Source organism: Narcine bancroftii, chromosome 2 (assembly GCF_036971445.1).
Source record: "Narcine bancroftii isolate sNarBan1 chromosome 2, sNarBan1.hap1, whole genome shotgun sequence".
Lineage (NCBI taxonomy): Eukaryota > Metazoa > Chordata > Chondrichthyes > Torpediniformes > Narcinidae > Narcine > Narcine bancroftii.
This window is the reverse complement of record NC_091470.1, coordinates 109,150,467-109,175,676: the sequence shown is the minus strand read 5'-3', so window position 1 is coordinate 109,175,676 and position 25,210 is coordinate 109,150,467. Positions and strand designations below refer to the sequence as shown.

Genomic DNA, 25,210 nt, shown 5'->3' with positions numbered 1-25,210 from the left:
ACTGCTTTGGCATGTAATAAGATTATTTTTATTTCAAACATATATAAATAACGTGTAAATAATGTGAACTCTTTATCACCATCAAATATACACATATATGTGTGTGTAGCACATCTCTGTGTCTACTACAGTATATGCGTGCGCACACACTCGTGACCGCACAAGTTGAAATGATCAATACAAATGGACATGTACAGCCACACATGAACTAAATGTTTTGTACTTCACATCGAGAGGCAGGTAGCATTTAAAAAATAAGTAAGCAACTTACCCAACCGCATTGACCTAATGTGTGCACTTGTCCATGCTGTAATCTGGTCAAAAGGAAATCCTGTGTCTAGCATTCATGAGGACCTCAACATTATTGCAGCTTCCTTCATTTTAGTTCTTTAGACGTTAGCATTTTAAAATAAATTTATTTTGGCCAATTGTGTATTGTTTCAAATGGATTAATTGCCTTGATAGACGAAAATAGATGTAATTTTAAGCAGAGATTAGCAGATTCTATGAAATTTGTTCACCTGCTCTGAAAGCTGCAGCTCCTGCTCTCCCCACCCCCCCCCCCCCCGCCCACCCTATTATTCATATTCCACGCATCTCTGTCTACAAAACTCCTCTCTCATGCTTCTATTTAGATGGAAACTCTTCCAACACACAAGACCCTGCATGCGTCTTGTACTTAGGCCACATATTTTAATGTGTGAAAAGCAGAGGGCAAATTGTTCAAAGTAGATGGTCTTTCTTTTTGAATCAGCATCAATCAAGGCATTAAATTTATTACAATAGGATATTTGATTAATACAAGTTTTTAAAGCTTGAGAATTTGATCAATACTTTTTAAATTGAATAATTAAAGTGTCCTAAGTTGACAAACTTTGTTGAATTGTGTTTTTGGAAGTGACCATGCCATATGGCACCTGGTCCAGTAATGTGTAATGCCATACCTATTTGGTTCAATTCTCAAGATGCAGTTCACCCAACAGGAGGCAGCGCTGAGCACACTATGGTTTTCACTTGGTTGCGGCCAGCTGGATAGCTCCATTTGAATTCAGAAGCATCACCTCAGCATGTAAAGCCACTGTGTTAATTAAATAGGATCTATTCCCACCCCCACATTAAGAAAATTTACAGGAAAAAAAATATCAGCAGGGACATCTTATTTTGGGTCAAAGCATTCCATCTTATTTTGGAATAGGCTTTAATTCTAAGTCACGTATGCTTGGGGGGGGGGGGGGTCGGGGCTGGGAAACTATTCAATTTGTGCATTCAAATGACTGGCTCAAAGGTAAAGCAACATTTCCCTCAATGCATCAGAAGGCACTTTGTATTAACCACAGTTACGTCACTATTCCCCCATGCTTGCTGCTCCTTCCAATTGCTAGACATGAGGCCACTCTTCATGCATTGGCTTTCTGCGTGATCTCTACCCGCTGCAAATAAGGACAGGTCTTGAGCAAAGGAAAATGTACACTGTCCTGGCTAACATATTTAATGGCAGCAATATAATTATATGATTTTAAAATATTGCAAACTGTAATCATTGATTCCTGCATTTGTTTTAATGCATTTATCAATCAACTGACCCAGATTTTGGATATGTAAAAAAAAATAAATACACACACGTCTCCAGAGCGTAAAAATACACTGAGTTGTGGCTGGCTGTGCTTTGTGCTACTAAACATCAGCAAGGAGCAGAAAGTTGAATCTGTCTAAGGTCAGAGACAGTATTTACCTATATCTAATGATCTGGTACCACAGTGCATGGACATGGTTTATTTAAAGAATATAAACATATATAAAAACTTCCATAATAAGAGACATTGCTTGACAAAATTTTCAATAATAGAGAACTTGGTAGCACCCACACATCCAACACAGTTACAGATTTAGTTTTATTTTTGAAGTATTCCATCTATTTTTTTAAATAATCATGACTGTTTTCTGATACTCATTTACATCTTCAAATCCTTGGTGTGAGACAGGGATGGGGAGGATTACATTCCTGCAAGTCTCAGGGCCTCTTCTGAAGGTACCACAGGTTGCAGGCATTGCAATGATGTGCACATCAACTGCATTATTTACCACAGGCCAGTATCCAACTTGTGCAGATCCCCTGCACAACTCACTTGAACAATCACAGCACAAGCATTTAACATTTCCTTCTCCTTGGATAACCCCTGCAAAGGTAACCCCGTCATGAAGCTTTCAACCAAGTATCTCCTGTCTGCCGTTTTCAGCATTTCTCATGCAATGTTTTGAACTGAGGCTTTTTCAATGTTCAAAGGTTCCAAAAACCCTTCCCAAGCTGTCCTACCATAGCATTTATCACTGGTTTTATGCCATTGACAGCAAGTATTTGTGCACCATTATTAAATTCAAGATTAAAGGATACTTTGGCACAAAATATACTTCATTAGAACAAATTCAAATCTCTCAAGAATATTGGGACATCTTTCAGGAGTGAATTTTCAATATTTCTAAACGATTGTCATCTCAGAAGCTTCAAATGTCATTCAATGACACCTTGTTCAAGAGGCACCTTCTGCTCTTGTTCATTTTCATCAGGTTACTGATGCTAGTCCATGTCCACATGGGCAGCTCCCTTCCGAAATCTTCATTTACGAAGCCAAGCCATGAATGAATGAACTGGTGCTAGTCACACTGGGGTAGCAGAATGGCTTTCAGAACATTGTTGGGTCTGAGTTGGAATCACGTCCCACCTATTCTTTTTTCCAAATTTCAACATGCTAACTGCTCAGTGGAAGAAGACTGTATATATACTTTGTGGAGTCATGGGATTTAAATCAATGAAGATTTTGGTTCATTTGTAATGGGAATATGTTTTGAAAATATCCACATCTTTGTAGCAGAACATATAAAAGTTGTTATAAATGTCTTTCATCAAACTGATAGAAAAATGAATTGATTTTTCACCTGACTTTTTTTGTTGAAATAGATTCCCTTGCAAAGTTTACATTTTGTTTTAAATACCAGATGTCACCACTTCTCCTGATTCTACTCTTCAAACTAATTGCAAATCTTTGCAAAAGTAAACAGTAGGAACATTAATTCACAGTATATCAAAGTAACCCAAGCTATCAACATTTTACGATCTTCTGCTGTTATAGTCATAAGAGATAATGAGAGATCATAGAATTCTAAGGAAGGCTATATATGTGGGACTGTAAAGGATTCAGCGTGGTACAGATTAAATTATTCAAGTGTGTAATGCTTTAAGAAGAAAACATGGTAGAGATGCTGAATTCTATATAATGCTCATCAGATCAGCACAGGTGATGCTGTGACAGTACCATGTCGGTTCCTCTTCCCCAACCTCTCCCCTGTAGGGATAGGAGGGGCTTCAGCATGCAGGTCCAGCAGATGGTATGGAACAGAGAATTCTCTCAGTTGATGATCTTTAGAATTTTATCTGATAATATTCTACTGTCTGGCAATATTTAGAAAGAGGGGTAAGGGATGGGGGTTATCATGGTCAACTGGCTGCCTGTTGTACTCACCTGCACATGTTGAGGTCAGCAGACTGAAAAAAAATGGGAGAATAACAGGCCAACTGCACTGTACACTTTTCTCCCACCTGAATATCTCTAAACATCACCAATCTCAATGAGCCATGCCCTATCAGAAATGTCACAAGATACTGAATTGAATGCAATTAATGGAGTCAAACATGTCCCAAATTGACCAAGATAAGTCAGCCAGAATATATTGCAAAGAGAGTTTCAAAACTAGGAAAGGTAGTTGGTCCCTCTGAAGATTTTGTTCCTTCTTCCTTTCTTAGCTCCTTGTTTAAGTATCTAATACAAGATAATGAAACGGCAGTGACCACAGTAGGTCTATCAGTGTGGTTTAAAGATATACTGAGGTGTATTGGGAATGAACTGTGCACCTGATTACTGCTCTCTGCCACCTTGGTCAGGCTTGGCCAGTAACCAGCCACCTCTTCTCACTGTTACACTCTGAATGCCATCATTGTTCTCATTGTCCAACATCATGTATTCCGATCCATGTGCACCAATTGCAAAGTCAGATTTCTCTCAATGAATGAAATGAATAGCTAGCCATCTTTTCTAATGAATTTTCCCTAATAATTTCAAGTAAACGAGAAGAGCTACTCCCCTTTAATAACTACACTAGCCGGAGGCAATTCTCATTTTTGACCTATCATTATAATTGTCCCTGCCAAATCCACTCTTGGCGGAACTTGGCATTTTCTCCTAGCGAGAGGAAACAGATCATGCTCCTGGTGCAAGTTTGCAGAGTTTTTGGCAGTTGTACTCAGTAATTCACAGTATTCTTCTGCATACCTCTATCCAGCAAACAGTGCAACTGAACTAATAACATGACGGGAATCAAGGCTAAAAAGGGTGGAAATATGATAATCAGAAGCTGAAATTTAGTGGCAGAGTATATGACAACTTAAACTGGTCTGCTCCCCTACCAACTAATCACAGTACAGCTCATAAACTGCATCATGAAGAAGATTTCACAGTTGGCAAACGTTCACTCCTGAGGTGTCGACACAATCACAGAGATGAATCCTCTTCACACTTTACACAAGGATTGTCAACACAACAACAGTCTTCAAAAATTTTACAGTCAACTACTAATCATTCTAGTGGTGCTTTGGGTGATATTGAATATTGGCTTTCGACAAACCTTAAGGGGAATTAAATCTTGAGCAGGGAATTAAACATGGAGTCTAACAGGACAGATAACCAAAAAATAATACTAGGGTTAGGACAATCTTCAATTGAGATTAAGGAACATTCAGCTATCCCTCAGGTTTTACACCAAAGTCAAGCCACTGTACAATTTGTTAACTGGAATTTTCCACATTAAAACCAAATGGAAGTACAGTCTTTTGGCACTACAGGTGGTCCCCAACTTACTATGGTTCGACTTAATGATTTTTCAAAGTTACAATGGTAGAATTCGTACTGTACTTTGGATTTTGGCAAGGCTATAATGTTCAGCATCTCCCCACAGCGCTGTATCAGTCCCCACATTGATCCCACTGTTCCACTCTCTCCTCACAGCACCGTCAGTCCCCACAATGTTCCCACTGCCTCAGCCTTTCCTGACATCCCTGTATTAGTCCCCACTGCCCTGCACTCTCCTCAACACACTGTATCAGTCCCCACACTGATCCTATTGCCCCGCTCTCTCCCAACAGCCTGCTATCGGTCCCCACACTGATCCCACAGCTCCGCGTCGATCCCCACACTGATCCCACTGCCCTTTGTCGACACGATTTTTTTCCAACTTACAATGGGTTGGCCAGAACATAACCCCATCATAAGTTGAGGACTACCTGTATGTAATCTTTTAGATGCCTCTGAGAAATGATTGTCACTCTCTCCCTGTCTCAGTGTGGTGAGATGAGCATTGCCAATCAGAAGCTGGCTTAGTTCACACTCACGTTCCCCACCCACACTTATTTCAATCACTGCTCCATCCCTAGCTGTCAGGACAGAAGGGATGTGGTTGCTCCCATACAGGTAATATCCTGCTTTAGCTTGGTTTGGGGAATGGTCAGTCCATGGGCTTATCTGTTTTTACCCACTGGGTGAGAATGGACACTGGGGGAGATGGGATGGGGGGGGAAGAGATGGTAAAACGAAGGAGGGGAGGGAGGGACAAAAATAAAGCATGATTTCCCCATGTGGCTGAATAGGTTGCAGATGCTGTACATGTTAAGAGCCACCACCTGCATTTCTTGACATCGCACTCCCAAAATAAATCATTGGTGTGGAGTGGCTTGAGAGCACGATGCAGTGATTTTGTTCAAAGACCCCATTAAAAGCAGCTATAATTACAGGTTAATATCTAAATAATATTTGAGTGCATATCTTGCTTTTAGACTAAATATATTTGTAAAAGTTAACATTTTCCTTTGTGATGGGGATACTAGGTTCTGTTAAACGGAGATGCTCGTCTCAAAAGAATCATGCCTTTCCCATGAAAGGCAGTATTTCACAATTGCAGTGTCAAGTTGCAATAAATTTAAATTTGGACATACAGCTCAGTAACAGGCCCCATCAGCCTAATTACACCCAATTGACCTATAACCCCCGGTACGTTTTGGAAGGGTGGGAGGAAACTGGGACACCCAGAGGAAACCCACACACACACACACACACACGGGGAGAACATACAAACTCATACAAACAGTGCCAGGATTCGAACCCCAGTCGCTGGTGCTATAACAGCGTTGTGTTAACCACTACGCTAAATGTGCTGCTAGATAAATGACATGTATCTCGGGACTATTGTTCCTCCACTAAATCTGATCTCGACACCCCACTTCAAAGTCTTCAGTGTGCAAATGCTACTTATTACTTCATCTACTAGAATCCTCTATTCCTAAAATACAGCCAGTGTAAAGTTCATATGCTAAGCTCCTTCATGTAGTTCAAGAAGCCCTTATAAACACAAATGTAAAACAGCAGATTCTTCACAAATCACATGGTCAAAGGTAGACCAAACACGACATCTACTCAACCCTAAAGCGTACATTTGAGCAGCGGAACATACAAATCATGGAAACTTGGTTCGATTTTTAAGAGCCTCGGGTTGGGATTCAACTGGACCAAGATCCATGACCTGTACAGAATTCAGAGTTAGCTTCTCAATCTCTCATTGTGAATACCAAGTCAATAAAAACAAAATAAAAACCCTCTATGTAGCTTTGATGGTTAATCATGGGCTAGACCATCAGGTGACACTATAGCATAACACCTACTAATGAGTTACATCCCATGATTAAACACTAGACTACAGGTACTTATGAATCCCATCAACCAGTGTTCAAATAAAGAATGCATCTGATGGAGTTTTGACCTCTTAGTTAGATATGGAAATTCTTTGAAGAGTAGCCTGAACGCACTGAGTTTGAGAGAAAGGTCACTGGCTGGACTCTTTCCCAGAAATGTCTCACTTCAACGCTTCATTGAATCCCTCCACCCTATGACCCAGCAGGCAGCACACCCTTCTGAATCAGACTGGCTTTCAGGCTCTTGAATATCTGCAACTGCTGGTCCAGGCGGAGAGCCAGCAACTGTTGCAGAAGCTTGCTGGGATTCGGGCCCCTAGAAAGAACCAAAGGAACATTTTAATACATTTTAAGCTTCCCTTTCAAACAAAATCAATTTTCAGCTGCAAGTCATGACTGGTTTAGCTGCTGGAAGTAAAAGGCTTGTCATTTTTACAGCATCTTTGCCTTTTGCACTTCAGGAGACACCAATGAAGACATTTTATAGCGCTGCCATGAATGTGAGAGAGGAAATGCAGCAGACAAGTTGCACACAATAAACACTCACAAACTCCATGCAAGAGCCTACTTTTTAAGGCACCAAGCAGAATTGTTTTTATTCTTAGCACCCATTGTTAGAGTACATCCAAGAGGATTCATGGAGCATTGTGTATCATCTAAAAACACACAGAAATGCTGGAGGAACTCAGCTGGTCTCGCAGATATATTACCGACGTTTCGGGCCTGAGCCCTTCAAGGAATAAGCAAAGAACAGGAAGGCCAAAGAATAAAGATACTGAAGGCTGGCTGGTGAAGGAGTCCAGACCAACAAAAGGTGTTAATTGTAATGTTAAGAGGAAAGGTGAGAATTGATTTTAGCTCTGTGAAAAAAAGAGAGGGGGAAAAAGGGAGACAGGGCTGAGAGAAAGGGAACAGGAGGAAGAAGAATAGAAACCCAGCTCTGCCTCCCTTTTCCCTCTGTCTCCTTCCACAGAGCTAAAATCAATTCTCACCTCTCCTCTTATCAGATCCACTTTTGTTTGTTGGTCTGGACTTATCCCCTGGCCAGTTTCAGTCTCTTTGTTCTGACGCCTTCCTTTTCTTCGCTTATACCGTGAAGGAGGGCTCAGGCCTGAAACGTTGGTAATTTATCTTTACCGCATATGGACGCTGCGAGACAGGCTAAGTTCCTCCACCATCTCTGTGGAAGAAGGATTCAGGCCCGGAACATCAGTGATATATCTTCACCTCCTGTGGACGCTGCGAGACTGGCTGAGTACCTCCAGCATCTTTGTGTGTTTTTAACCACATCACAGGGTCTGCTGACTTTCATGTTTCACACAGTATAATGTCCAAAACAGCCATGCTCAACCCCCACTGAGGACCACAGCACATTTGGGGCTGGGGGGGGGGGGGGGGGGGGGGGTGGTGGAAGGAGGCCATGTCTGAAATCATATTTTTTTTTATGCAGTTTGTAGAAGTACGGAAGAAACGAACTGGACTTGACTGCTTCAGAAAGAAGGGGGCCAATAAACTTTGAGCAGAGTCCAAAGTGGGGCATAGCCAGAAAAAGGTTGGTCTAATACATCCTCTGACAACGTGGCTCCCTCAATCCTGCACTGGAACAGCAACCTGAGTTTTCAGCTTGAGTTCTCAGAGCAATTCATGAACCCGCAATGTTCTATCAACATGGAAAAGAGCTCCCGCTGACACTGGTGTATCTGCTCTGGGGAGCAGAAGTACATTACAGTAAAACCTCTGGTATCCAGCACCTATGAGGATCAGTAGATGGCAGATAAGTGTATTTTCTGGTTGCTTGAGACTCAATCTTTCAATGCCTAACTACACCTGCATTAAGAATAAACAATTTACAAGATAAAAATACTATACTGTATTTACACTGAACAAACTTCACTTGCATGAATATAATAACCTTAAAGCATTTTAGTTTATTTTCAGTCACATTCTTTGAAAATGTTTAACCATTGCTGCATCTGCAGGTTCCTCCCCCTCCACAGAGTCGCCTAAAAAGTGAACAATAACATTATAGATAATTAACACCCCCCTCCCCCCCAAGTTTATAGATAAGCAGGAATAAGGAGAAACTTAAGAGAGTCACCCCAACAGTGAGCGGCATCAACCAGCTTTTCATCCTGGGCGATATCTTTGCTGTTTCACACAACTTTACTCAAACAGCTGCTATGAGCAAAGCCCAACCAAGGCACTTCGCTGGCTGAATATTTGCTCCCATCTTCACCAAAGGTTTATGTGTCACTTCAGAGAACATTTACTTTTACAATGATAAACTTGCGCCTTTTTACCTATTATTTTATTCTTACTTATTTTAATTTTTTAAATTTATTTTTCTCTTTTTTTTTGCTGGTTATTTGACGCTGCCAATTGCTTGAATTCTGGATACCAGAAGTTTTACTATATCTCCAAATCACTGGTGTGAAAGGGCCACATTGAAACAATGGTAACCATTGCTTCTGGTGAGCACGCTTCACACCAAGGATGGAGAATTGGAACATTTCAATCAAACATCCATCAAACTTGCAACACTCGAAAAAGAGAACATCCATTGACAATGGAAATGGTTCACAAGGTAAAGCTGACATTGGGTCAATAATTGGGAGAAGAACCAGGATTAAGGAACCTGGGCCCATGAAAGGTGAGGACATGCTCCTTTATCAGTAGGTTGAAGAGTACAAGACCACAGTTGGAGGAATCCCGAGTTCCTGAAGATGCACAAAGTTGGAGGAGGATCTGAAGCAGATAGGGGTGAGGTATGAAATATTACATTTCACAGTGCCAGAAGAAAGTGATCCTTTCTCTTACATCCACTGGTCAAACCATGTAACAATCCTATAAATTTGAACATTAATTTTTTTGCTGTTTTAAAAATATCCGACATATCCACGTAACTGCATTCATATTGCACCTTATCTGGAAAAAGACCTCCCAGTTAATGAATTTTACTTTTGGAGGTCTCTGCATCAGAAAGCTGAGTGCTCCATGTTGTAATGAAGAGATTAAGTTTAGGTTGAGGTGAGTGGCACTTACCTTATAAAGCTGGCAATGTAGACATTGACGAAGGTAGCCATGAGATACTGACAATCAAAGCGGTCCATAATCCCACCATGACCAGGTATGGTGTCAGCAAAATCCTGGGGAGAAAAAAAGTTTGAACATTAGGCAACACAGTTAACGTCATGCTGTTACAGCGCCAACGACCCGTGTTCACATCTGGTGTTGTCTCTAAGGAGCTTGTTCGTTCTCCCGTATCTGCATGGGTTTTCTCCTGGTGCTCCGGTTTCCTCCCACCCTTCAAAATGTACCAGGGTTATAGGTTAATTAGATTTAACTGGGCAACCTGGGTTGTGGGCCAGAAGGGCCTGTTATGGTGCTGCAGGTCTAAAAAAAAATGGGTTGACACATTTTTCTCAATGTTACTTTAAGGGAACATTGTATCAATGTAAAAAGAATAAAAAACTGTTTTTACAAATGTAAAAATATCCACATTAAATCATAAACATGTCCACACTACCCAGGACATGCTCTGTTCTCACTGCTACCATCAGGAAAGAGGCATAGCTGCCGCAAGACCACCAGGTTCAAGAACAGCTGCTCCCCCTCCATCATCAGACTGCTCAACGACAAACTCAATCAAGGACTCCCTTAACAACTCTTAGTTTGCACATTATTTGTTTGTTTACATTTCTCTTTTAGATATGTATCTTAAATTTCAGTTAAATTTGAACATTGAACTTAAAAGTAAGATCTGTGTAAAGCTGCTACAGCAGCTTCATGGTCACAAACAAATGATTTCACTAGCAAGGCCCCTTCTTACAGAAATGTCTGATCAACACCAGCTCCATGAGTGGGTATGGAATGGACTCAAAGAGAGCACAGGTGACTCTAGAGCAGGCATTAGAATACAGAATGTTACAGCCCAGTTCAGGCCCTTCAGCTCACAATGTTGTATCCTACAAAAAAAAACTCTCCCTGCCTCACAACCTATTCTTCTTTCATCCATGTGCCTATCTAAGAGTCTCTTAAATGCCCCTAATGTTTCAGCCTCCAACGCCACCCCTGGAAGGTGTTCCAGGTACCCTCAACTCTCTGTGCAATAAAACTTACCCCTAATGCCTCCCCTAAACTTTCCTCCCTTCACTTTGTACAGGTGTTCTCTGGTGTTTGCTACTCCCACCCAGGGAACAGGTGCTGGCTGTCCACTTTATCTATGCCTCTCGGTCTTGAAGATCTCTATTAAGACACCTCTCATTCTTCTTCCTTCCAAGGAGAAATGTCCCAGCTCTGCTAACCTTGCCTCATAAGGCAATTTCCAACCTTGCCAACATCCTGGTAAATCTCCTCTGCATCCTCTCCATCTTTCCTGTGATGAGGTGACCAGAATTAAATATTCTAATTATGGTCTCACCAGAGATTTATAGAGGTGCCACATTATCTCACAACTCCTGAGCCATTCTGCCTGTGATAAAAGGAATTAACTGAGGAGAATATGCACTCAGTGCTCATTCTGCTTATTCTTAGAAGGGCTCAGGCATTAAACGTCACCAATATATCTTTGTCTCCTATGGACACTGAAAGACCAGGTGGATTCCTTCAGTATTTTTGGTGTGTTTTTGCATCACTGGTGTGGAGATTCCAATATGTAGGTCAAGAAAATTATTACAGGGAGTTGTGAACTCGGCCAGTGCCATCACAGGCGTCAGTCTCCATTCTAAATAGGCGGTATCTTAAGAAAGCAGCATCTATGCTCAAGATTCCCCACCACCCAGACCATGCCCTCTTCACCCTGCTACCATCAGGAAGAAGGAGCAGGAGCCCAAAGATGAACGCCCAGTAGTACAAAAATAGTTTAAATTTAAACTTAGACATACAGCACAGTAAACAGGCCATTTCGGCCCACGAGTCCATGGTGCCCAATTTACACCCAATTAACCTACATCCCGGAACATTTTGAATGGTGGGAGGAAACCGGAGCCCCCTGGAGAAACCCCACGGAGACACAGGGAGAACGTACAAACTCCTTATAGACAGCACAGGATTCAAACCCCGATCCGGTCCCTATCGGTGGCTCTATAAAGGCATTGCGCTAACCGCTATGCCAACCGTGCCGCCATCTACCATCAGATTACTGAATGGATAATGAACCACAGACTACCTCACATTCTCTCATTTTTTCACTAATTTATTTAATTTTAAATGTAATTTTATAGCAATATTTGCGCTGTAATCCTGCAGCAAAACAACAAATTTAGTGACATGTTCATGACAACAAATTCTGATAATGATCTCAACCAGAGGTTCTCCCATCTTTTTCTTTCCACTCACACACCACTTTAAGTATTCCCTATGCCATCGGTGCTCTGTGATTAGTAAGGGATTGCTTAAGGTGGGATGTGAGTGGGAAGGGAAGGTTATGAATCACTGCTCTTGACCCAATTGTACTGAAAGATTTTGCTTGAGAAAAAAATTGTCATTGGCCCATTTCCTTTGGAGTTATGAAACTGTGTACAGAATGAGACAATTAGGGACGATTAAAACTTTTTCCTTCCACCCATATCCCACCTTAAGCAATCTCTTACTAATCTGAGAGCATCTATGGCACTTAAAGTGGTACGTGAGTGGAAAGAAAAAAGGTTGTGAACCACTGCTGTAGATGTTCTCAGTGATGGGGAAGGTTTTGCCTGTGAAGTCTGGGCTACATCCACTACCTTTCCCCATACCTGACCATGATGTAGCCTGTTCTGCTTAGCAAGCTGAAAGGGTATAATGACCCAGCAGCAATTCTGGGCCATTTTCCCTGCTTTGCTCCATCCAGCTTCTTGAGCCAGAGAGGCTTGAAAAAGAAAAATATATATATTTTGGAGAGATTGGGAGGAGTAGAGCTCAGTGTATTTAGGGGCAGCCGGAACAGAAAGGAATGACTAAATTCCCTTCAGCCGCTGCACCTGCCCCTCAGCTTCTTGCTACGTAGCCATGGCGTGTGTGTAAATTACCTCTAAAATCAGATCAACAGCCAGAGAATTATCACTATCATGAGCAAGGGTTGTGAATTCTTGCTGTTAATGCAAATTGAGCCAGTTCCATTCAGATAAGAGAGGTTTGAATTAGACTGCAGGTACATTAACATAGCAATCTGCTCTCCATATCTATAACTGACTTGTTTGCACTTGTTAACACTTCCAGCAACATGATTCAGGACTGGAGTATGCATCCAAGAGGGGCCATTTTGGTCCCCAAAATATTCTCCTCTGATCACAATTTCACAACAGTGTTTCTGATGAGAACTTTATATATGGTCTTATGTTCCCCTGCACTTTACAGCCATTGATACGAAAGACAGAAATGAGATGCCCAATTTGTGCACAGCCACAAAAATCAAATACAATTATCACTGAGGGATAAATATTGACTGAATCACTGGGATAATGACTACTGTATATGCTGGTGTATAGAACATTCCTTGAAACTGAAACATGCCACCTCAAAATCAGCACCGCTGCCAGCTCCCTGCTGGCTCCAACGCAATCTTGCGCATGCCTTGCGAAGTCTTAGCACTCCCCCGCCCAGTCAGACTGCTTTAAACGGCCTGTTGCAGGAGCCAAGGGTGGTTTATTTTAAAATATGATGAAAAAATTAAAACTTTTACAGGGTAATTTGGTATTAAAATAGTGTAATTTGCTTTTAAACAGCAGCCACTGGTCAGCAATAAGTACCTGATTTTTTTTGTGGAGGGGGGGGGAAATCATTAATATACAAAGGGTAGTGCTCAGAATCAACATTTTAAGAGGAAAATCTGGGGTCATCCTCTCCACAAGTTATACAATTCACCAGCACATACAGTACTTTTTTTTCTGAAATCATGAGACCCTTCCTTTCCCAACCTCTTGCCACCTGGGAAGGGATGTAAAATACCTTGATCTTAAATGCTCTCTTGAACCCACTGGCAAAGAATCCTCCAAAGGGGCTGATTAGTGATGCAAAAGTAGATAGGGCAATGCTGTGAATCTGGAATGGATACAGTCGGATAGTCCGCTGCAGAAATGAGACAAGAAGAAATGCAATTAACTCATGGATAACACTCTTTCCCATTGCACTGGAAGCAGGCAATTTTCTGAGCTTTTTTCAAGCAGTCACACGCCCACTGAGGGAGTGTCAGGAATGGTCATTTTAGTCCAGCATGCACAGACTCAGAAGGTTCACTCATTAAAGGATAATAAATATATAATGCCTTCATACCCAGCCTATAATGGACTGAAGAACAGTGGGGATTGTGTAATCTTGCAGCAGGAACAGCTCCGATGGTTCACATTCCACGGTGAAACTGTTTGCCTCGTTGTTGAACTCAACAGGACAGACAAAGTATTTGAATCCTGACATCACGTAGGACAGCTGCATGAACAAGAAAGTATTGACAGAACATAGCATCCCAGTTTAAGAGACAGTACATTGATCAGATCCATCCCTCCCATGTTTTCCTGGGTGCTACTATCACTAAGTTTTGCGTCTTCATTTGGCATTGGCCTACATTTTGACAATGGACGGATATGGCCCAAATTCAGGCAAATGGAACTGTTCAGATGGGTAACCTGGTCAACACGGACATTGAACCGAAGGGCCTATTTCCCTTTATTTGACTGAAAACCTACACCTGATCTTATTTAACACTGAATGAGGTCTACCAACATCTGCAAACTTCACCTCATGCCTCACCCACAGTAATCTCCCTGGAGTAGTAAGAGAGCAGAAGAACATAAGAACTAGGAGCAGGAGTCGGCCATCAGGCCCATTGAGCCTGCTCTGCCATTCAATGAGATCGTGGCTCATCTCCAACTACCTGCCTTTTCCCCCATATCCCTTAATTGCCTTATGATGTAAAAATCTATCCAATCTTGCCTTAAATACATTTACTGAGGTCATCTCCACTGCTTCAATGGGCAGCGAATTCCACAGATTCAACACCCTCTGGGGAAAGCAGTTCTTCCTCATCTCCACTCTAAATCTACTACCTTCTGGATCATGTTCCCTTGTTCTGGTCTCCCCATCAATGGAAACAACAACTTACCTACCTCTATCTTATCTATGACTTTCATAATTTTATACATTTCTATGGCATCCCCTCTCGTTCTTCTAAATTCAAGCGAGTACATCCCCAGACGACTCCATCTCTCATCATAGGCTAACCCCCTCATCTCTAGAATCAACTTGGTGAACCTCCTCCTCATCAATTCCAAACCCAGTACATCCTTCCTCAAGTCAGAACATTTACTGCACTGTATCCAAATCAGTCCTTTCAAAGCTCTGTCCAATTCTACTCCCCTCCAAAAATAATCCCCTTCAAGCATTATCCAAACATCCTTCAAATCCACTTCCACCGTTTTTTTCAGATAGCAGATTTCAGAACGTTAATTCATCTAACAATGTAGAGTAGAGCAGCCATTCTCAACAGGGTCCCTACACCATGGGGGGTGGGGTACAGCAGGTGTATTGTTTTCTTGTTTTTATTAATTTGATAGAGAAACATTTCATGTCTATATTGTTTAGATATTAATTATATAACTTTTATATAATGCAATATAGAATGAGTCACATATCAATTATACATTATCTTATATAATTCTCAAAAAAGTGAAGAATTCTAACACTGTTAGATAATCACCCATTGTGATTATCTAAATAGATCAATCTCTTCTAGTTGCACAAAAAAAACAAAAATAAGAACAAAAGAAAAAGAAAGAAATCTAACCCCTCCCACTAAACACTGCCACCAGCAAATAAATTGTAAAGAATTGAGTCTCAGCTCTCAGACATCAGATAGAAAACCCCTCGAAGCACTCCTGCCAAAGTCATCAAATTATAATAATAGTCTATGAATGGGCCACAGATCTTGTCAAATTCAACCATGATCTCTTTAACATTAGATCTAATTTTCTCGAGGGAGGAGTCACGTGATGGAGTAGTGACCGGACGGTGAACTCCAGCCCTCTCCAGAAAAGTCGGAAAAAATAAAGGAAAACACAAGGGCACAAAAATAAAAATTAAAGTAAAGTGAGTATAAAGGTGGAAAGAAGATGGCGACGAAAAAAGAAAAATTGAAACCAACGGTAAGAAGAGAGGAAGAGAAGACAACGGAAGAAGAAGGAGAAGGCCTTACCTGTTCGAAGAGGCCCGCGGTGGAGAGAGAAACCCGCTCCCTCAGGTCGGTAGAAAGTGGACTACAAAAATGGCTCGCTGAGCCGAGTAAAAGTGCGCAACCGTGCATGCAAAAAAACACACCGACGGGAGGGGTGACCAGCTGGGGAGTCGATCTCCACAGCTGGCAACGACAGCTGCAGAACAGCAGCAGCAAGAGGAGAACATAGAAGACAACGAAAACAAGAAAGAAGAGAAGGACAACAAAGAAACAACAGATGGCCAACCCAGAGGAGGAAGAGGAAGAGTACAGTGAAATAGAAGGGAAAGGCAAGACAAAGGATATACTTTCTCTTATTAAAGAATACATGGAGTCATTTAAAGATTGGCAAGCGCAAGAATTTAATGATTTAAGAAAAAGAATAAACAACACAGAAAAGAAAATGAATAAAATAGATATGACCTTATCAGAAATGGGAAAAAGAATGGACAAGGTGGAAGAACGAGAAGCAGCAGTAGAAATGGAGGTAGAGGACTTAAAAAAGAAATTAAAGGAATCTAATAAAAAAGTTAAAGAGACACAAGAGCTGTTAGCTCAGAAAATAGATATAATGGAAAATTATAACAGAAGAAATAACATAAAGATAGTGGGCCTTAAGGAAGATGAAGAAGGCAAGAATATGAGAGAGTTTATAAAAGATTGGATCCCCAGGATCCTAGGATGTCCAGAACCACAGCAAGAAATGGAAATAGAAAGGGCACATAGAGCATTGGCCTTTAAACCACAACCACAACAAAAGCCAAGATCTATTTTAGTAAAATTCCTAAGATATACTACAAGAGAAAAGGTACTGGAGAAAACAATGGAAAAAGTAAGAGAGGACAACAAGCCACTGGAGTACAAAGGGCAAAAAATCTTCATTTATCCAGATATAAGTTTTGAACTCCTGAAGAAGAGAAAGGAGTTCAATACAGCAAAGGCGATTTTATGGAAGAAAGGGTATAAATTTATACTAAAGCATCCAGCGGTATTGAAAATATTTATTCCAGGACAGCAAAACAGACTATTCTCGGATCCAGAGGAAGCACGAAAATTTGCAGAACAATTACAAAATAGACTGAGAGATGAAGACGTGTAACGAGAGTACAAAAGACTGCGAACTAAAAAGACACATAAGTTTTGAGCTACTGAAGAAGAGGAAGGAGTTCAATACAGCGAAAACGATCTTATGGAAAAAAACTATTCTTGGATCCAGAGGAAGCAAGGAAATTTGCAGAACAACTACAAAACAAGCAGAGAGATGAAGACATGTAATAAGAGTAAAAATGACCACGATTTATATGTATGTGGGTAAAGAGGTATATGTGTGTATATGTATAGTGTGCATACATGAATGTATCCATATTTAGACGAAAATATAGAGAGTATAGACAAGAATTAATAAGGGAAGGAAATGGAATAGAGGGAATAAGGAGGGAATTAAAAGAGTGACCTTTGTTACATATGAAAAGTGAAATCTTTTCTGGGGGGGGCTGGGTGGGGAGGAGTTACGGTCACTGCAAAATCAGTTGACGCTTGCGAGTGAATTCGCAAATCCAAATGGAGAGGGGAGATGTGGTTGTCCGACAAGGGATAAAGGACAACTCAGGAGGGGAAGGGGAGATTGGGGCTAAAGAAGTTTTAAATAGGAGAATAAGGAAAATGTTTGATGTTTTAGGAATGTTGTCTTATAAAGGGTTCAAAACAAGAAAACAGAAATGGATAAGAAGGAAAGGTAATGATGGAGAAACGGAAAGGGAAGATAAACAAAGTATAAAATGGCGACGTTGAACTATATGACTTTAAATATTAATGGAATACATAACCAAATTAAAAGGAAGAAACTGCTAAATTTACTGAAAAAAGAAAAAATTGATATAGCATTTGTGCAAGAAACACATTTATCTGAATTGGAGCACAAGAAATTAAAGAGAGATTGGGTAGGACACGTAACAGCAGCATCGTATAATTCAAAAGCAAGAGGAGTAGCTATATTAATTAGTAAAAATGTGCCATTTAAAATAGAAGAGGAAATAATAGATCCAGCAGGGAGATATGTAATGATAAAATGTCAGATATATTCGGAGTTTTGGAATCTACTCAATGTATATTCACCTAACGAAGAAGATCAAAAGTTTATGCAAGATATCTTTTTGAAGATAGCAGATACGCAAGGGAACATATTAATAGGAGGGGATTTCAACCTGAATTTGGATTCAAATATGGACAAAACTGGGAAAAAAATTAACAGAAAGAACAAAGTAACCAAATTTATAATTAAATCGATGGAAGAAATACAACTTTTGGATATATGGAGGAAACAACACCCAAAGGAAAAGGAATATTCATATTATTCGGGTAGACATAAAACATACTCAGGAATAGACCTATTTTTGTTATCAGCTCGTATGCAAGATAGAGTAAGATCTAATTTTCTCCAAACTCAAGCAAGACCTAACATCCTGTACCCATTGTATACGAGTTGGTGCTATGCTGTCTTTCCATTTTATCAAAATTGCTCGTCTGGCCGTCAATAAAGTAAAAGCTACTATTATTCTTTTTGAGTTGAATTTAAGGAAATCCTCTCTTGTAGAGAATAACCAAACAAAGCAATAAATGGACACAGTTCTAATTTAATCCTAAGAATCTGTGATAGAGTTTTAAAGAATTATTCCCAATATTCTTGCAGTTCTGGGCACTCCCAGAACATATGAATCAGAGAGGCCTCAAAAATTTTACATTTGTTAGATAATGGATCAACATCAGGATAAAAATGAGATCATCTAACTTTGGACATATGTATTCTATGTACAACTTTAAATTGTATTTAACAATGTCATGCACAGAATAAAGTATAATTAATCAGATTAAGCATGTTAACCCAATTTTCATCTGAAATCGATGAATTCAAATCTCATTCCCATTCATTCTTGATTCCCGTCCCTGAACATATTTTTAGGTCCATCAATTTGCTATAAATAAATGTTATTATTGGGATGGTCACCCTTAATTTAATGTAATTAAAATGAATATTTTACCAAAATTTTTGTATGTTTCGATTTTCACCAAATTTCATTCCTGAAACTTATTTTAATTCATTGGATTTGATTATTTCTTCGTATATATGCGAGGTAAACAACCTCATATAAATAAGGCCTATTTCAAAAGAAATGGGGGCTTATCTCTCCCAAATTTTAGATTTTATGATTGGGTAGTAAATATACAAAATGTATTATTGCTATTACATTTTGATATTTCAGATGATCTACACCCTTGGGTAAAAATGGAACCAAGTTTTTCGAAACATTGAGCTACGTTGGCAGTTTTGGGCTTTTCCTTTTCAAAATTTATGGACAATCCGATAATGAAACATAGACTGAGAATATGGGCACAATTTAGGGTATTTTTTTTGGCTATCTTAACATTTCTCTTGCGAGCCCTATTTATGAAGAATTATCTTTTTCAACCATTTATCTTGTATGCAGGTTTTAGGGAGTGGATCGGATTGGGAATAAAAAGTTTTAAGGATCTATATATTCAAGGCAATTTCAATTTAAACAATTAACAGTTACATTCAACCTTCCCAATAGGCATTTTTTTTAGACCTACAAATGAGGCATTTGTTCAGTCTAAATTCTCTAATTTTCCTCGAATTCCTGAAGGACATGGGACAGAGCCGGGCCCACAGGTTTGAGGAAAAATGTTACATTCCATAGCAGTCCAAATTCATTAACCTCCCTTACCCTGATCTTTCCCTATCCCTCTATCTCCTCCAGCTCCCCATCCTGATCAGAGAGCTACTTTTAGCCCTCTCCCTCAATCACTTGTCAGCTTTTTTCTCTTCTGCTCTTCCTGTACTTCTCCCCACCCCGTTATTCAGGTCACATACTTGTTTTGCCAGATACCTGGCGAAAGGCTCAGGTCCAAAATGTTGATCACCTTTTTTCATAAAAATGCTGTACGAGTTTCTCCAGCATTTCGGTGTATTAAATTTTATGTCCATTTCTTTCAATAGTCCAGCATTTGATTGGATAGTAATGTAGTAACACTGACCTGCCCCTGCCTTTGTTTCCTACAATTACCATTAGATTAAAAGGGTTCCCTACCAGTTGTTTATGACTTTACAACTCATCACGATTTTTGCAGATTCCCTTGCTCTAATAACCTCAGTTTTAATTTTGCTTGCTCCCTGTATTTGAAATGCTGCATTCCTGACAAGGTTCAAGCAAATCTTTCTTGGAGTTTTTCCCCACATTCTCTGGTTCCTTTATTTTTAAAAAAAGACATTTTCTTCAGCATTTCCCCACAAGTGTCTCTGAAGCCACCCAACTGGTGCAAGGTGGGGCTTGCAGCAACCTTTTCTTTTCAAATTCTGAACTGATCTTCCTGACTCCAGCATTTTTTGTTTGTTTACCCTGCTGTTTTTTCTTGTCTGATGCATTGGAGGTGGGCCATTTTTTTTTAAAGATAAAGACCATTATCAGGAGGAGGGCTCAATTCGGTCAACAAATCAAATTGGTTTCCTGACTATTTGCAATTGAGCATTTGGTTAAAACCAAGAGTCTCACCAAAAGACCAAACAAGACAGTTGAAAAGAATCCTCCAATAAATCCTTCCCAGGTCTTCTTGGGGGACAGCTGTAAGAACACAAATAGAATTAAAGATAAATTTATTAAATTAAATTTTAAATGGAGACAGATAGCAGGCCCGTAGTGCCTAAATACACCAATTCTCCTACAAGCTCCGTACATTTTGAAGGGTGGGAGACAACCGGAGCACCAGGAAGAATCTCATCCAGACTCGAGGAGAATGTGAAAACGCCTCACAGACAGTGCTGGATTTGAACCCAGGTTTGTTGGTGATGAAACAGAATTATGCGAACCATTTGAACCATGGCGCGCGTGTGTCCCAGTGTAGCGCCATGTTGAAAAGAAGGAGGATTGAGAGGGGCCGCAATCCGCTGCAATCTGCCCGCTCTGCCAGTGAGTACCTCACCCTGACCCCACGAATCGACTGCAGAAACCCCCCAGTCACCCGGGCAGCCCGATATTTCGGAGTGGCGTGGTGGGGAAGGGGGAGAATTTGAGGGTCTTCTTTTCCTCCAGCGTCCCTTTCTGCCCAGTATTTTGGGCTCAGGGGCCATTGTTGTAGTGTGTTGTGTGTGTGTATTATATGTGTGTGTGCGTGTCTTGGGGAGAGGGAAAGGGGCAGTAGCATTGGAAGATCGTGGAGGGTGTTTTTGTGTAGGGCCCGTTTATCTCTGCACAAAGCCAGATGGGTAAAATTTGTGAAAATTTCCTCCTTTCAATTATTTCAGGAAACGAGGCTTTTACAATGGGGAAGGAAGGCAGATTTCAGGGCATGAAATATATTGGAATTGTGTTCATAATTATAATATGAATTGGAGCTTTTCTTTATTAAAAAGCTTGAAATGTAGATATGAATAAAAAAGGTGAATGTGTGCTGTGTGTGTTTAAAAAAAAAAGAAAAACTGTGCCACCCAAATTTCACTCCAGTAAGATGTTATAACAGGGGCAGCCAAACTTGCTTAACGCAAGAGCCATATAAGATAAACTTGAGATGTTTGAGAGCTGCAATCACATCATAACATGCCACACCCACTAAAACCACCACTGTGAGCACCAGCTCGTACAATTCTTGTTTCAAGCAACAAATTACCGTGAGCCGCACAATATGTATCAAAGTCCCCCATGTGGCTCATAAGCCGTGGCTTGGCCACCTGTGACATGAGGTTATGTAACAAATTATATTATTCAGTGTGAAAGAATGTAATTTACTTAGAATTCCTTTCCAATTTGAGGTTCCAACAGAGTTGATCTGATTGTTCAGCATTCATACGTGTAATTAAACTGCCTCATAGAATGGTCACATGCAGTAACCTCTCTCTCTCTCTCTCTCTCTCTCTCTTCCCTCCAACAATCTCTACCCCCAACCATGTCACGATTAAGTCCCAACCTGGAATCCAAATTAATTCATAGAAAATGCACAGAAATCTTTCTCTCTCTCCCCTTCATCCCTTTCACAGAAATCTGTAATTCCAGCTGCAACAAGCCACACCTCTTGAACTGTTCCACAGTAACTATTACTGACACACCTGAACATGTGTGCCTGTTCATTTCTCCCTCATGCTTTTATCCAACTTTCTCAGCTGCATCTGAACTACCCTTATCAATCAAAAAGTAGCCATTCCTTTTGAGAGGCCCTTCCAGTCTGCACTGCCCAATTACACCAATTATCCCCCAAACCCATAGGACTTTGGAGTATAGGAGGGAAACCCATGCAGTCACAGGTAGATGTTCAAACTCCCAACAGAGTGTTATACTAAGGACTACGCTAACCGTGCTACCCGTGTTGTCCTTCTCCTCAGTTTTCAGGGTGAGGACTTTCCTGGTAATTGGAAGGTAAATAAAAGCAAAAGAAAATGGGAGTAGAGTAGGCCATTCAGCACCTCAAACCCACCCTGCTGTTCCATAGATTCTGACTGATTTATCTTAAACTTCCTCTCCTCTTCTGTGTCAGTTCTCCATAGCCGTCAATTCCCTGCAACACAGGCAGTCTGGAACATCAATCCTGGTAACCTGGCAGGATTGCTGACCATCATACCACAGCATCCTGATCTCCTTTCTTGCAAAATACTAAGTTTTGTCTTTGTCAGTAAGCGACAAGTTTGATTAACTTGTACTTTTCAGTGGCTCATGAATATCCATACAAGGTTTCACGTCCAGGTTACATTTTAGAGTAATTATTAACCGCTCAAAAATGCACTGGGAAGGCAAACTATTGATGGTGCTACATTGTAGTGGAAGATGAAATAGAGAACTATTACACCTTGGAACTCCCACCAATCTACCATTCAAGGTATTTCTCGGGAACAGTCTGACCAACTAATAGTAATTTCTCTCGATGCAGAGAAGGCCTTTGATAGAGTTAAATGGAGTTCATTTTATCATAACCCTTAAAGCAAGGCTGCTAGAAGTTAGAACAAAAAAAAAAATGGTGTCTTGCTTTGAAATACGATAAGACCATAAGACATAGGTGACTTCTTACTGACCTTGATGAGTGGAGTTCGGCCAAAGAAGAATCCAAACATATATGCCATGATGTCATTGCAAATCACACAAGAAATGGGGACGATGAACCTGAGCAACAAGAAAGAATGAACAAAGATAAAATAACATTCGGAGAGACAGACTTAACAGAGATCCTACTCTTCATTCTGCATCAGCCACTAAAGCCAGCCATTGTAAGTTCTACTTGAAGTGAAATAGACTTTGTGAAGTTGTGTCTGAAGGATTTAAATTCACCTAACTCACACATACTTGATATGGTATGGAGACACCAATACCCCTGAGAGTAAAGCCCTGCAAAAGGTAGTGGACACTGCCCAGGACATCACGGCCATCAAGAACATCTACAGGGAACGGTGCCATTGGAGAGCAGCAGGAATCATCAAGGATCCACACCACCCAGCACACGCTCTGTTCTTGTTATTACCATCGTACAGGTGCCACAAGATTTGGACCACCAGGTTCAGGAACACTATCAGACTCCTTAACCACAAACTCAATCAGAATCTGTCCTGGAGCCTGCATGCCAATGCAATCACAAAGGCTCGCCAGCTGCCTTTCTTTGTGAGGAGTTTGAGGAGATTTGGTATGTCACCGAAGACTCGAGAATATCTCCAGATGTATTGTGAAGTGAATTCTGTCTGGTACAGAGGTGCCAACACTCAGGACAGGAAAAAAATGCCAGAGGGTTGTTGACTTGGCCTGCGACATCACCGTCACCAGTCTTCACTCCATTAATGATATCGACAAGAGGAGTTGACTTACGAAGGTAGCCTCTATCCACCAGGACCCTCACCACCCAGGTCATGCCCTCTTCACTCTGCTACCATCGTATAAAAGGTACAGGAGCATGAGGATGAGCATTAAGCGGCACAAGGAGAGCTTTCTTTCCCTCTCCCATCAGGTTCCTGAATGAACGCTGCCACAAAACAACAAATTTTGTATCATGATCTTGACAATAATTCTGATTCTAAAAGATCCAATGAAACTACTTTAATAAGCTCAGGGTTTATATCATCAACACCAAAATCAAAAATTATCCCTCCGTACCAAAACATTTGTACGAGCTGGTAATGGGTAAATTATTTGCCACATATCGAGCATCATTACTCTGGGATGTTTTGAAAGGGATTTTAGACTGTGTGAATACAAGATGTTCGAAGGGGAATTTGAGTGTGGAATTAAAATGGCTTGATAACTAACAATCAACAAAATCCTGTGACAGAAAAAAGTATCAACTTGACAGAAGATTTACCAACAAAGGTGTATGACCACAAGAACTAGGAACAGGACTAAGCCTTTTAGCCACTCATCTGCTCCACCATTCAATAGGATTGAGGCCAATCTGACATTTCCACTTTGCTGTCCTTTCCCTTACTAATTAAAAATCGATCTCAGCTCAATATACACAAGGGCACAGTCCCTAACAGCTCTGTGTGGCAAAGACTTCCAAAGTCTCAGAAACGAGAGAAATTCTTCTCCCCCCCCCAAAATAACATTGGCAACATCATCCACTCCACTCTGACCATCAACACCGGGATATCCAAAGGCTGCGTGCTTAGTCTCGAGCTCTATTCCTTGCACACCCAAGTTCAAATTCACTGACGACACCACTGTTGTCAGCCGAATAACTGGGAATGAAGGGTCAAAGTCCAGGATGAAGATCGAGAACATGGTTGGGTGGTGCTCTCGTCAAGACCAAAGAACTTATTGTTGATTTGAGGAAAGAGAGATGAAGGGACCACACATCCATATCCATGAATGTGAGGAGGTATTTAGAATCTTCAAATGTCTAGGAGTCCATATCATAGAAGCATATCGAGACAACCATGAAGAATGCTCTATTTTCTAAGGATTCTGAGGAGATTTGACACGTCATCGACAAATCACTATTATACTTCTACATATGAACTGTGAAAAGTAGACTGACTGGGTGCATCACAGACTAGTTTGGTAATACAAGTGCCCAAGGACGCTGAAGGCAACAAAAGGCTGCAAACATAGCCAGATCAATCACAGGCTCTGACCTCCATTGCAGACATCTACATGAGGCAGCCAACATTGTAAATGGCTCCCATCACTTTGGTCACTTCTTCTCTCCGCTACCATTGGGCAGGAGGTACAGGAGCATGAAAATCAGCAACTCTA

At 40.7% G+C, this 25,210-nt stretch overlaps 1 protein-coding gene across 2 annotated transcripts in view; it reads right to left on the bottom strand.

Moving 5' to 3' along the window:
- Positions 1–5: 5 nt before the first annotated feature.
- Positions 6–25,210, bottom strand: part of cds2 (CDP-diacylglycerol synthase (phosphatidate cytidylyltransferase) 2) — a 56,320-nt gene continuing 31,115 nt past the window's right edge. For both annotated transcript variants that reach the window (XM_069917992.1, XM_069917993.1), the window contains exons 8-13: positions 23,047–23,134; positions 20,543–20,611; positions 14,042–14,194; positions 13,718–13,837; positions 9,836–9,939; positions 6–7,109 (exon numbers count right to left, since the gene is read on the bottom strand). In XM_069917992.1, coding sequence (XP_069774093.1) covers positions 6,986–7,109; positions 9,836–9,939; positions 13,718–13,837; positions 14,042–14,194; positions 20,543–20,611; positions 23,047–23,134 — 658 coding nt within the window. In that variant the 3' untranslated portion in view covers positions 6–6,985. The remainder of the gene's footprint in view (positions 7,110–9,835; positions 9,940–13,717; positions 13,838–14,041; positions 14,195–20,542; positions 20,612–23,046; positions 23,135–25,210) is intronic.